This window comes from Mizuhopecten yessoensis, unplaced genomic scaffold, assembly GCF_002113885.1.
Source record: "Mizuhopecten yessoensis strain PY_sf001 unplaced genomic scaffold, ASM211388v2 scaffold7111, whole genome shotgun sequence".
NCBI lineage: Eukaryota > Metazoa > Mollusca > Bivalvia > Pectinida > Pectinidae > Mizuhopecten > Mizuhopecten yessoensis.
Genome location: NW_018406886.1, coordinates 44051 through 59437, shown reverse-complemented (window position 1 = coordinate 59437; position 15387 = coordinate 44051). Strand labels below are relative to the sequence as shown.

The 15387-nt window shown below is 39.6% G+C and overlaps 1 protein-coding gene across 1 annotated transcript; it reads left to right on the top strand.

Annotated features, from left to right (window-relative positions):
- Positions 1 to 4052: 4052 nt before the first annotated feature.
- LOC110453122 lies at positions 4053 to 13399 on the top strand. The gene is made up of 2 exons (XM_021501955.1): positions 4053 to 4125; positions 6710 to 13399. The coding sequence occupies exon 2, from the start codon at positions 6725 to 6727 to the stop codon at positions 12083 to 12085; it is 5361 nt and encodes a 1786-aa protein (XP_021357630.1). The 5' UTR covers positions 4053 to 4125; positions 6710 to 6724; the 3' UTR covers positions 12086 to 13399.
- Positions 13400 to 15387: the final 1988 nt, after the last annotated feature.

Sequence of the window (15387 nt, the reverse complement as noted above, 5' to 3'; positions counted from 1 at the left end):
ACGTTTCGCCCCAAAACCGTTTCGTCCAAAAGACCATTTCGACCCAACTTTATTTCACATCGCTCATTTCGCCCCAAGTATGACAATCATATTGTCCTAAAATTCTTTATCGACCCAACCGCTACGAACCTATATTAAACGATATCTGATCTTGTGAAAGTGGCGGTAATTATTGCCAGTTCACTTAAATATTAATGATTAGGCATTATTTTTTTGCATTAATATTTGTTTTAACGTTCATATGTATTGGTTTTTTTTTAATATTAAATGTTTTGATGAGTTCTTATTAGATGGCACCGATTAGTTTTAATTGTATGTTGATGAAAGAGATCGTCAGTCAGTTTGTGAAAAGTAAAAGATATGCCGAATGATGTGTCAATTGAGTTTCTGCCCTAGCAATTCGCAATTCGCATTGCGCACCGACCTTCCATCGTTATGGAAGACCAGTACGTAGTACGTAGAATATGAAATACTTATTATCATATGCCAAATGCTTACTATCTACTAATCTTTTACGAAATGTAGTATCCAAAATTTCCAGAATACCAATATCTTGTCGAAAAGAATCTACTTAATATTCTGGAAACAACAAACTCAAACACGAGTTTTTAGAGCGATTTTTTTAAGTGGTGAAGTAAGTCATTCTGTAAGGAAAGTCCCTATCGGTCGCACTCAGAACACCTATGGAACATGGCAATAAGGATTGAACTGAACTGGATTGACTGCCAGCGGGACCCTGCAGGTAGGGCGTAAGAATTGTACCTGCTGCCCCCAATTGCATGATCGTAAGAGGCGACTAAATTTGGGACCTTATCTCTTCTCTCCTTTCTAAATAACTTTCTTCTTCCTAATGTCTCCCTTGACAATGCCTCACTTTTGGCCATTTGTTGAGCGTTCGCCCCTGTGAGGAAGGCTTTGGGTTCTGTCCCCTGGCCGAGACATACCAAAGTCTTTAAAAATGGTAGTTTCTACTCCTGCTTAACGCTCAGCAAATTAGGAGTGGGACGACTGGTTCGCCCGTTGTCAGTATAATGTGACCGGGTGGGGCGTCCTGCTGGGTGTCTTCGGCAGTATGTTTCAGTGAGGTAGCACTATAAAGTCGGCATCAGTTCCGCGCTATTACAAGAAGACAAACACGAACATATCGCAGCCTCCCAAAATACACACACATACACTACACGCATGCATCTTGCACACAGGGAAGGCCGTCCTTAAATGACCTTAGCTGTTAATAGGACGTTAAACAAAATCAAACAAACAAACAAACAAAGACTGCCAGCGTCCGTCTATAATTAAGAAGTCCCTGGTTTGAATCCCGGTCTATCCGTATGTTTTTACCTCTCCTGTTACATAAATATAAAAAATAAATCATCGATGTTCCGCGAAATGCGCTCGGTACCTTAGGTTATTCCATATTTTTCAACATCTAGAGCTGTTTAAGATCATTTCTGGGATTCATTGCGTCGTTTGACTCATACAGTGCAGACCATGGGACATTTGGTTATTGAGAAGTCGTCGTTTACATATCTTAACACATTTGACCCCGTGACCTTGAAAGTGTCTCAAGGTCATTCGTTTGAACAAACTAGATAGGACTTTATCCCAGCATGGTACTGGCCGGATTCCATCACCATTGAACTTTCAGTTATTGAAAATATGTTATTTACATTTTTTAACATATTTCAACCCCAGTTATAAAAGTTGCGTGGATGTCTGTACAATATCATTTATTTAAACAAACTTGGTCGCCCATCACCCAGCATTCAACTGGCCCAATATAGTCACTCTGTGGCTTTTGGCTACATATTTGACCCCTGTGACCTTGAGTCAAAATCATTCATTTGGTCAAACATCATCACATTAGGTCAGTCGGTTATTAAAAAGAAGCTGTTTATTCGGATGCAATACCACGGCATAAGCTCGCTTCGCCCTTCTGGCCTGGTGATCATGATCTGAAAGCAATATTACGATTAATGTACTGCGAAAATTTAAATTTACGTGGTGTGGAAATGTTCATGTATATTTTCGCGTTGAGTAAATTAGCGCGAAAATATATACAATTCTAAACCATTGTCGACGCTAAAATTTCCACACTGTTTAAAGAGTCTATACGTGAACATTTCCACACGCGAAAAAATCACTTTTACAGTATCTGGGAACATAGATGGTGTGACAAGATTTGTTCTCCTTTAAGTGTAGAACGTGTATATCATGTCAGGTATGTCTTGGAATTCACCTGTACTATATGACAGCAAATATGACGCATACATTGTATGTGGGGTTAAAAATAGACTATGAACGTGGCAATGAAGCGTATAGACCGATTCAAGGGAAATTGATTAGTAGTAATTTGCGTGATAAAAAAAAGAAAGACATTCTCCAATTCAAGATATCATCAATTATTACTCTTAAATGTACGTTTATATCAGTCCTGCTTTTGATTTTTCACCTGTTTCACCCAGATCATGAACGAAAATAATTTCCAGTATTCCTTCCTTTTTACAAATGCACACATATTTCTGTATGTGGTTTCAACAACTACGTAACGCACCGTAGCTCCATTTGTCGGATATTTTATTGTCGCAGGATTTGGTTTAATTCTGAAGTACTTACTTTGAACATTTTGTATCATCCGTGAAAAACACTACGGGACCTATAACAGACCCTTGTGGAACTCCCGATGTTATACCTTTTCCATTCGCAGACAAGAAGGCTTTCCGGATTAGCCCCCAAAGACTCAGTTTGATTTGAAACAGAAAGTTTTATCTCACTGAAAAAGTTTATGTCGGGTTATAATTGTGAAAGGAAAACGAAAATGTGACTCCAGAAGTGGTCTCAATGTGAAATACCATGAATTTGGTCAGGTATGAAACAGATTCTACCAAACTTGAAATAAGACTTCTTTCTTGGAGAAAAACAAGCCAGATGGTCATGTTATAGTGTATTTTTAAAACAAATATTGGGCAATTGTAATTCTAGATTCAATATTCACATGAATTGTAGGTGTATTTACATGTATGATGACTCTACTGTTCTGAAATATATTATAGTGTTACGATATCGGTACGCGTGTATATAATCTAATTATTTTATACAGTGTATATATAATCTAAAATTACAAATGCATGCCTAACATATACAGATAATATAGATATGGTAAGTTATCGATCTACGGCACAAAAAATTATGTCCCAAACCACAGGGACCTGATAATTTGTTACAGCTATATTTGGACCTAAACTAAGGTGTTCAGAGTAATTTTACATGTTTTGGGGGTTTAGATCGACTTTCGCTAAATCTTACACCCCAATGATTATATATATACGAGCTAAACCATGTAAAATTACTCTGAACACCTTAGTTTAGATCCAAATATAGCTGTAACAAATTCTCAGGTCCCTGTGTCCTAAACTTCAAACAAAATGCAACAGACTTTTTTTTTAATTTCTATCTTTAAGAATGTCACATAAAAGGTAGATATTTCACTTAAAAAAATGTCAAATAAGTGACTTCAATGGAAGAATATTTTGGGGCGTTGTAGTTTTTTGGGACGAAATAGTTGAGACGTTACGGTTTTAGGGCGAATCGTCCGACACCTATTCAGAGATTGGCAACGATCGGGCCAGCATGTGAAAACTTACTCGTAGTAACGCTCAACCGCTCAAATAATTGGAGCACATGTGCTTGTATAGATGAATGGTCATTTGCGAAAAAGATAGCCCACGAAAACCACGGAATTAGATAGAATCTAATTCTGTGTTGGAACTAACAACACTGATGGTTGAAACCTTCCGCGTTCCGTTCCAGCTTTTTCAAATTGCAAAGTAGCATTTAGTTCAGACACGCACTAGTCAAACAAAGGGTTAATAAAATATTAGCAAAATACTATGGTAACGTTAATAATTATTGCATGATCACTTGAGCAGTTAATAAAGTTTGGGTATATTTATTGAACCAACATATTTACAAATAATGATTTCTCCCAAGGAAATGTAATAAGAGTTTTGATTGGACGAAGGAAACTAATGTTAACCAATCGTGTCATTTGTTATAACAATGACTATTGAAGAAAGTTGAAGGATGGCTGCAGTGTGCGACACTGTTAATAATTTATTTCATTTACTGGTAAGATTACCGAAAATAATTAATTCGTTGTCAATTACATGTCATATAAACACGGATCTATAAAATTTCCCGTGAACAGACTGCTTTCAGTTTCCAGTTGTCATGTATGAGTCGGATTTTGGTGGGGCATGTTCAGGATACTGTGACGATACATCGAAACCGAAACGTTTTCGGTTTAAGTACATAGTACGTTTCGGCTCTATTATGACAATCCCCACCCCACCCAACCCATGGGTACTGGTAGACAGCTTAGTAAGTCTCGTCGATGGGGACTGCTTAACCACTTGGTTGCCCAGGCCTTCAGTTTCCCTCATATGGGGCTGTGGTAGTAATCAGAAATCCTTCATTCCGGTATTCAATAATTCAACTACAGTACTGTACAATACAATAACGTTATAGTATTGTAACAGGAGAGGAAAAATGCACGGCCAGACCAGGGTTCGAACCCGGGACCCTCTGAACAAATGCTCTACCAATTGAGCTATCTGGTCGCCGACGATCAACCCAGTCCAGTTCTGCTACATTCCTCCCTCCTTTAACAAAGTCTTCGACCCTGAAGACACATGAGACCCTAGCTATACCACCTTATGTTGGTATATTTCGTTGGGCGCCAAATGTAACAGGAGAAGGAAAATGCACGGCCAGACCAGGGTTTGAATCCGGGACCCTCCCAACTCTAGACGAATGCTCTACCAATTGAGCAAAATGGTCGCCGACGATCGACCCAGTCCAGTTCTGCTACATTATTACTGGAATGGGGAATAATAAAATAAAAAAATAACACATAGTTCTTCTAAGCATTAGAAACAAAGTGGTGTCATTCTTACAACAGTAATACAATAATAACAGTAATCCTATATTGTATGTCACTGTACAGTTGCATTGGTGATCTGTACATTTACTTTCCTTCTTTTATTATTACACTTATTTTCCTAAATTTCTGTCGTCGAGCACAAATATTATTAATGTTTATCAGTGTCAGTATCAAACTTTCAGTAGATCTGTATATAGCTATAAGGAATCCATATAAGACCTATTTTCTATAATGTGTATATTAAACTCTAAATTCTGAGTCTGCATATACATTAATACATAATGTTGGACTTGGGCTAATGTTGGTATCAGAGAATAGTCCGCCAATACACTGTATGTTAAAAACCATTTAAAAAAAGTGTATGATTAATTTCAAAAAGTAGGCAGGTCAATACATGTTCGCAGTGCAATATAATCAAATATTAATCTTTGTTCTAAAGGGGATGGGGATTCAAAGTGTTTACTTTTTAGACTATTTTTGCTGGCAACTTGATTTTAATTAGAACAGGGTATACATAAGAAACAGTCTGACTTGACAGGCTGAGGGTGGTGAATTTTTCAATTCATTTGCCCAAGATGCTTTATTTTAATTTCATAAAAAGTAAATTCAAAAGTATGCATATCTCCTGTTCTTACCTGGTGTCTGCCAAAAGTTAAAAAAAAAAAATGTAAGCAGAGGCCTGTTTTGTTTCCTTGTATTCACACCTCATTTCCATGAATAGGTTGTACTTCTTGCTTACATTTACAATTAATCCCAAAACAGTGTATTGCACCAGACTGGGGTATCCAGCAGTGATGGGAAATTCTATCTGACCAATGGGTCTGAATCATTAATGCAAGGGGAAAAACTATTGTCACTGTGACTGGCACTGATTTTTATAATACCTTTATTAATTTTGCCCAAAAGGTAGGAAAAAATGTTTTTCTTAGATATTTAATTTCATCCCTTGGATTTAATTCACAGTATCTTTACCTCACCACAGGGAAAGATTCTATTTCACCTCATTAAACCAGTGGTGCTGTGATAGTTACAGTGAAGAAAATATTGTCACATAAATAATGCTTTACAATCAGATGACATCACATTTAAGTATTAATGTTGCTGCAATGACAATTAACATTTACACATTTTCACCATTAGTTCCCTTATATAATTACATTGTGTGTGTGTTAAATTCAAGAAATAAGCTGTAGCTGATTCTGTCCCCTTAAAACAATGGAAAGTAATTAACAATCATTTGGCTGATACTTTCTCCCTTATAATTGATAAGGGAGAGAAATAATGGCAAGCTTTTTTTTCTTTTCGGTGAAAAGAGAAGGCTAGCTGATTTTCTCCCAGAGAAAACTTTCAGATTGGGAAAGAAATGACTATGTACATTTGATGTTGGGCTAGTGGAATTCTTCACCCCTGTTCTTCTCCTATACCAACGGTTGTAGGATAGAATCAACAGTAAACTTATATCACTTGTAATATATACGAGAAAGTTGTGTATACAGCAAAACATTTGTTGAACTAGAGGAAATAAACTGAGTATTTGGAAAAGGAATCTAACATTTTTGAGAAAGATACTTATAGATAGCCTTCAGTTGTATGTACAAGAAATAAACTCGTTTTTATGCGAAAACATCTCATGATATGTGTGAGAAAGAGAGTCACGTGTACCAAAACAGTTTTATTATAACTGTCTTGTAAGATCAATGCATAAATATGTAAATGTATGCCAAGAGTGTTCATGATATTGTTTTAAAAGTAGCATATATCTTTTTTCAGATGTTGTAAAGCACCATGGATGACAGTTCCAACAGGAGAAAGACGAGGTCGTCCGGCAGGAAGAAGGCGAGTTCTAAGGTAGCAGATGGTCCGGACACCAGCCAGATGCCTGATGGAGCCGAGGCGAAGAGTAAGCCTAAAGGAGCATCTCCTGGGCGATCCTCACCGGAACCGGACTGCGCAATATGTCTTGGGCGCCTCCAGAACAAGTCGTTCACTGACCGCTGCTTCCACATGTTCTGTTTTGTGTGTCTGCAGGAATGGTCCAAAGTCAAAGCAGAGTGTCCGCTGTGTAAGCAGAAGTTCACCAGTATCATCCACAATGTGAGGTCTAACGAGGACTACGACCAATACCCCATCCCGCCAAAGATTCCCTCATGGGAAGAACAGGCCCGGAACTTCCGCTATCACACAACACTCACCCTGGAGCGACGACTCCAAATCAATATTCCTGATTTCCGGCAGCATCCACAGTACCAGGAACATGATTACACAATCCAGCGACCCAGTATCCATAACCACATGGCTACTCGGTCACATTGGCGCCGTCAGAGACAGACCTCCAGCTCAGACTTCCGCAGGAGGATCTACACAAACAATATGAGATTAGTGGATGTAACAGATCCAAGAATGCGTACCAGAGACACAACCCCAATGTTTTACAGTCGTAATCCAGCATGTACACACAGGCTTGTCCCATGGTTGAACCGAGAACTCAATGCTCTTCTCCAGAGCCAGAATGACAATGTTCAGTTTGTTCTGGAACTCATAATGGGGTTGATAAAGAGTATGTCCATCACAAGTGAAGACTTTTACCAGGGTATTTACCCGTATGTTGGCCGATATACACGACATTTCATGCAAGAGTTTGAAAACTTTGCTAGGTCTCCATATAACATTGCTGCATATGACCAGCATGCAGTGTATCAACCACAAACTTTAGCAGTCGAGTCAGACTCGGACACAGACTCCATCCTCTCTGTAGACGATGATGATAACGATGACGTAATCGTGATTTCTCCTAGTCAAGAAACTGGGAGAAGACGTCAACCATCACCTCCTCGTCATCAACGAGAGAGCACATCACTGACATATCGTGACCTCTCACCTTTATTGCACAGAGTTCGGAGCTTGTTGGAGTATCCAACGGGAAGTCACTTAAGTGTCAACACACCAGGCTGGGACTCTCCTACCCCAGGCCCATCCTGGGCAGCTGAAACAGACTTGTCTGACTCGTCAGCAGCAGAAACAACTGTGGAAGAGGAAACAGTGTTAGACGATGGAATCCGTACGATGGGGGATGCACAAACTACGGTCAAAATAGAAGAGGAGTGTGAAATTGATGTTGAAAACACCGGGAGTAACTCCTCGAGTGGTGATTCTGATTCGGACTCCAGTAAGGCTGGAAGTGACATTGTGTTTGTGGGTTATGATCGACCCTGGCAGGAACGTTCCCCAATATTGCTATCTTCGAGTGACGAAGCCAATGTTGTTTCCCAACCAACCTCTAGCAGCACCGTAGATAAGAAATCCAAACTCAGAGGGGAGAAAAAACCACAGACTGATAGACATAAAAAACGTAGTTCAGACTTCTCAAAGGGTCACAGCTGGAGGACATCCAAGAGACGAAGAACGAGATCACAATCAAAGACACGATCTCGATCAAGGTCTTCATCACGACATGGACACTATTGGAGAAGGAGGAGTCGCTCAAGGTCAAGGTCAAGATACATGTTTAATCATCGGAGACACAGATCAAGATCCAGATCAAGAGGACGATCAGGTTCTAAAAGGAAGAGAACATCTTCTCCTCCAAGTTTTGACCACTCATTCATTAACAACAGATCTAGAGCAAGCTCAAGCTTGCTGTCATGGGACCAGAAACGCCACAGAAGTAAATCTAGTAGTGTCGAAATCACTTACGTGAAACGAAAGAAATCAAAACACAAGAAAAAGGAAAAGAAACATCATAAAAAACACAAAAGCAGAAAGCATAAAAAGCGAAGAAGGGCTTCAGATTCAGAGGACAGCCAGGAAAATACGGTTCAGAGTGTGAGCAGGCCTAGGAGTTTAGTTACAGTTGTCAACAAACCAAAACAATCGGAACTGAAATCTGAAGAACGCTACGACAATGAAATTGAAGAGAAAACTACGAAGAAGGACATTAGTACAAATGGTCATAGTTCTCCTACATTACAATCCAGATCATTGATTCCAGATCTAGACTCCCCCATTATGTCAAGTGCACAAACAATAACATCAGATTCAAAATCTTTAGATTCAACCACAACAGGATCTCCTGATTCAAAAGTTTCTTGTAAGGGTTCATTAGATTCAAAAATTTCCTCTGTAGAATCAAACATCATAAAGCCATACAAGAAACACCCAACTGGTCACAAGAAAAGTAGCCAGAACAAAACTGCCTCTCAGTGTACGTCATCTTCAGTGGACCTGAAACATACAACCTCAACAGAGTCCTGCCCTGACAGTGCTCCGACTGTAAAGTCACAAGAGTTATCCTCCCTTGTAAAGAATGGAACTATTTCTGGACCTTGTACACAATCTTCTGAGAGCAGTGATGGAGATATCAATGAGGCATCAAACAATACAGGTCAAGAAAAACACATGGAGGAAGTTCACAATAAAGATGCCTCATCCTGCACTGTACAATCTCCCTGTGTATCTAGTGATGGACTCGACTCTAAGGAGGTGGATGACCGCTTCAGTAGAAATATGTCTGCCCCGGATGATGCACCAGAGAACCCCAATGACAGCGTAAACATTGATGTGTCTGGTGATGCGAGCTGTATTTCAGACAGCAATAGGGCATATAACTCATCAGACAATACAGACAATGGGGGTCAGTGCAAAACTGACCACGAGTCTGCTGGTCAGCAGTCAACATCAGCATCACCTGTAGTGAATACCTCCAACAGTGTACATTCAGATCAAACTTTATCTTCTGATTTAACAGATAAGAACAAAAAACACCAATGTGCATTGCGTGGTACAGATATTTCTTCGGAGCTGTCTGACAATCCAGACTCTAGTTTTAACCCTACAGATGATGGGCCGAGTAGTGATGACACCACAGGTAAACGCCAGCGCTCGCCTTGTGTGTTTGACAATGGTGGAGTATCAGCACCTCGGCTTGGACACCAAACAAGCACTATAGAGATCCTCGATTCGGATTCCTCACTCAACAGTGACTCCGATATTGATGTTGAGGACTTATTAGACTGTGAGGGAAGTGCCGATTCTGGGAGGACCAATCACCGCAGGCGGTCATGTGTAATTGTAGAGTCGCCCGAAAATGTGGCCATCAGAAACCCATCAGATAGTGCCACAGACTACCCTAGATACTCTAGCGATCATGATGAGATCTCTTCCTCAAGTGCTATGTCAGATGCCAACATTTTTTCCAACACAAATACCAGCCAATCACAACCAAGTAGTCCCTGTCTCTACAGCAGTCCAAACTTAATGTATAACAACCCCATGGGAACAAACCTAGCCCTATCCAGCTTCAACGGTCTCTTTCATTCCTCTAGTGCCAGTGTTATGAGGACAGACAGCTTTGTCAGTAACATGGCAGTGTCAATATCCACTGCAGGGGTACAGAGCCAGCACATGACCAACCATGTGTACCGGACTAGTCCCGGAGGTCAGTGGGAATCTCATCACTCGGCCCATAGTATCTCGCGCGCCAACATGGGCAATGTCGAACTGGTGCAGACCATGTCGGGGGTGGCTCACAACAACCTGTATGGCTCCACTCGCAGTGCTACGTCGTCCACCATGGCTTACATACCACACACTACATCTGGACAGTACCTACCTAACGCACCCTCCGTACAGACGTACACAAATACACAGCAGTCTTACATGTCCACCACAGGTCAGCAGTACAGCACTACCTCCAGTCCGTCACACGTAGTGTCCAATGCCTCACCCCAGGCTAACTGTTCTCTTAACCGGAACCTTCTTCCCATTGAGGGTAACTCACAAACATCACTGTCCCCCTTACCAAGTTATTTCACGAGTGCTGGCTCCGCCAATTTGTGGTCGCAAGACAGACATATTGAAGTAGCGGACAGTAGTGAGGGGGATAGTGATGTTGACGTTCTATTCTTGTCAGACAACGAGGATGAATTGAGAGAAATCAACATCATGGACATCACAGATGAAGAGGAGTCTTGCGGTGAAGGATTCCACGTAGATCTCATCAGTGACGACAGCGATGTGGAGATCGAGGAAGCGTCGGGACCGACAGACAGTGTGTATGAGAACATGATCCCTGCTGTATTACCCCATGGAAGTGTGAGTGAGGCAGTGCTAGAGGATGATGCGGAGAGAACTCGCAGAACTACATGTGATCTAAGTGTGTTTGTCAGTGACGAGGAAGACACGGCATCACACACTAACGAACAATTACAGTGTGCTTCTTCCTCAGAGGAAGACAATTATTTACTGTATAGTGCAAGCTCTAGGTCTTCAGAGGATAGATTAAGTGGTCCCCATATATCTAGTGATAAAATTGCAAATGGAGAGGAAAAGCTTTCGTCTGATCAAAATCATTTAGGTGTCTTAAAAACGTGTGACAGAATTAGTGAGGAATCTTACAATAAAGCACCAAGTGTTGACTGTCACAGTTCTGGCTCTAAAGAGGAATCGGACAAACCAGTGTCATCTAGTTCTAATGTCAGCGGTCACGAAACTGGTTCAGAGGAGGAGTCGGACAAACCAGTGTCATCTAGTTCTGGTGTCGGCATCTGTCACATTTCTAGTTCAAATGAGGTATCTGATCAACCAGCATCATCTAGTTCTAGTGTTTGTCACCGTTCTGGTTCACCAGAGGAATTGGACATACAAGTGCCATCTAGTTCTAGTGTCGGCTGTCACAGTTCAGGTTCAGAGAAATTGGACGAACCGGCATCATCTAGTTCCAATGTCATATGTCCCGATACTGGTTCACTAGAGTACAGCACTGCCAGTGAGGGCAATAATACAGAAAGAAATATTGACACTGACAATAGTATTGGTAACTTGTCTTGTAGGGACGAAGATGTAATCAATGGTAATTGTGATATGTTGGACAGAGATAGTATGTTTGGTTCATCCGACAATAAGGACCAGAATAGTGAAGCGTATCGTTCATCCGACAATAAAGACAGGAATAGTGAAGCATGTGTTTCATCAGAAAATCAATCGACTAGCAAAGATATAATAGGCCACACCTGTGATACTGTCAGTGATTGTGTTGAAGTGAGTGAAAAACCTGTAGAGGATCAAAAGTCCTTATATGACTGTAGCAGTACTGCAGAGCCTAGTGAAGGAGTGTCTACCTCTGGTAGTGACACAGAGGCAATGGAGTAAGGGCAACATATCAAATGACTTAATATGTAATTATAAGTACTGTAATGGCCTTCTTTTCAGCAACTTAGCAATTTATTTAAATATTTAAACAGACCTTAATTGGATTGGAATATATCACAGTTTACAGTATATTTTTCACAGAAACCTGTTAGGTGAAAATATGTTGCGGTATTCATGAAAAAGGTAAAAATTTGTAATCTTTACGGTAAAAGTTATATAGACTGTATATATTTCATTTTATATACATTGTTCCAATTTAACAATAGATGTTCTTGTGCAAAATCTGTGTCCGATTCATGTGAGAAAGTGCTTGTATGTGTTTCAGAGTGCTCATACCAAGACACCGTCAGTACAACTCCCTCTGTAATTTTGGTGAAAGATGTAAAGCTTCTTTTTATCATTGATTCAATATTTCACTATTTTTTTTGCAAAACATAATTGGCTGGATCAGATAGCATGTTTTTTTTGTTTTTTGTTTTTTATTTGTTTCTTATATATGTTAATGGTTTTTTTTAAATGTAGATTGAAATGTATTAACATCACAAATGACTTTAACTTGAGCTTCTAAAATAATTTTTTGACTTTACAAATATTTGCACTGTCTGGAGTCATCATTTTTTTCCCCCCCACAAATACATCACAAAAATAGTGAAAATTAGAGAACCTATACTTCCATGCAAAAAATAAGTGCAAGATATGTGTTATTTATTTTGTTCTAAAAAAAACGAGTGCAAAATGATTCTTGAATGTATTTACCGAAATGAATCATTGCCTTATTAAAAACACAAACCACAATTTTGAGTTGGGCAAAAACAAAAATATGAATTTTTTGGTACCCCGACAAACCCTAGTGTTTACCTTCAGCTCGAGTAATTTTATCTCCCGAATGCACTTAATATCCCATTAAAACATGCCAAAAATAAATGTTAGCATGATCTTAATGACACCTCTCTCTTTCATAGACAGATATCTGATAATCAGACCAAATTTTTACCCCATATCATTATTTAAATGACCTAAATATACAATGAAAATGAAAACAATTTTGGTACGAATGCTTGGTGATTTAGACATTAACCAATTTGTTTCTATGCATATTTATCTTAATTTCTTTTAAAAGTGCATCAGAATTACTTTTAAGTAGATAAATGGTAAGCATGATTTGTATTTACTGTAAAGTTACCTAGAGAAATGTTGTATGCTGGTAATGTGTATATTACATCCTGATAATATGAATTCCTGAGTTTGAGAAACTTATACATGTATTAGGAATCACAAATTTAATCATTTTAAATAAATTCAATATTTATCATATGTTGTAATTATATTTTACATTTGCACCAAAGTGTCTGCTATTACATATTCTCTATCATAGCTCCAAGCTGTCCAGTCACTTTTTAGCTCACCTGGCCCACAGGGCCAAGTGAGCTTATGCCGCGGCCTGGTGTCCGGCGGCCTGGCGTCCTGCATCCGTCGTCTGTCAACTTTTGCCTTTAAAACGCTACTAGTCATGAACGCCTCAAAGGATTTTGACCAAATTTGGTCTGGAGCATTATTGGCCAAAGGGTTCTCAATTTTGTATAAGCGAAGGTTATGCCCACCCCCTGGGGGCAGAGGGGCTGGCCGGAATAAGGGAAAAATAGGTAATTTACATATTTGGAATATTTTTAAATCTATAAAATGATCATCATGATGAAAGACCTATTCTACCTTATTAGTGAGGAATACCCTATCCCTTTCATTGCCACATTGTCATGGTTACCGTAAATCTTCAAAAATCTTCTTCTTCTCAACCAATAGAAGTATTTTGACCAAACTTGTTCTAGAGCATCTTTGAATGAAGGGTGGAGCCGCTCCCCCTGAGGGCAGAGGGGCGGGAACCAATAGGGAAAATAAAGGATTTTTTTTTTCCTTTCGTACAAATCAAGGGAGTCAAACCAAATGTGATCTAATGCATGCGTAGGGAAAAAAGAATCAATTTCGTATAATCAGAGGGGTGTGGGCCCTTTTTTTGGTGCAGAAGGGTGTGGCCCATTAGGGGAAATAGAGGAAACAATTAAAGAACCTTCTCCTTGATGAAGGCTTTTTAACCAAACTTTTTCTGGATCACCTTTGGACAAAGGGAAATTAATTTTGTATAAACGGCGGATGTGGCCTCCTGGGGGCAGAGGGGCGGGGCCACATAAGGGAAAAATAGGTACATCTGTAAAAATCTTCTTAACCAATGGAAGGATTTCGACCAAATTTGTTCCAGAGCATCTTCGAACAAAAGGGTCTTAAGTTGTTTAAACCGAGGGTGGGGCAGTGGGGCGGGCCAATAAGGGGAAATAGAGAAAACTGTTTCCCCTTGTGAACAAATGAAGGGATTAAAACCAAATGTGGTCTGAAGCATGCTTATGGTAAAAAGATGCAATTTGTATAAACTGAGGCTGTGGCCCCCCTTTTCCGCAAAAGGGTGCATGTGAGGCCAAATAGGGGAAAGAGAAGAAAAAAATAAAAATCTTTCTTCTGTTTTTTCAATTAAGGGATTATAAGATTCACTTTAGTATAAAGTTTTATATGGAGTATGTGCTTCCCCCTAGGTTGTGGCCAGATGGAAGGTCCCAATAGGGGAAATGAAGAGAAATCTTTTAAAAACTTTACCTTTCTGTGTGAATAGAAATTTTGTTATAGATCATCCATAGGCATCTAGAGGGCTAGGCCCAATTGGGGAAATAGATTTACATATAGTTCTTTTTGCAAATTGTACCTCTTGTACTCCTTTAATAAACCTGTATGGTACTCAGCAATTTTTAAATTAAAAATAAAATACCAGGTGAGATATTAGGCCCCTTAGCTTGGCCTCTTGTTAAGTTAAGTTGATAAATCTATCCCCAGTATTTCTTATCCAATTTCTATGCAGATTTCCATACATGTTTCCAATACTGGTACAATTAAGTGTGTGTTTCTACCAATTGGGTAAAAACAGGGTCACCATTAAATATACAAACACCCAGCATTTCTGATCACTTCCAACTGTGGAGGTATATCTTATTAGCTCACCTGCCTGAAGGGCATGTGAGCATTATGCCATGGCGCGGCATCCGGCCGTCCATCAATTTATTGTTTAAACAACTTTTTCTGAAGATCCGAAAGTCATGATATTTGGCCAGTAGCAGCCTATGATGAATCCCGACAAAGTTTGCGAATGAAAAGGAGGTTGACCTACTTTCAAGGTCACCGTGGTGAAATTGGTCAAAATATTGAAATGACTTCTTCTGAAGATCCAAAATACCTAGAGTCATGATATTTGGCCAGTAGCA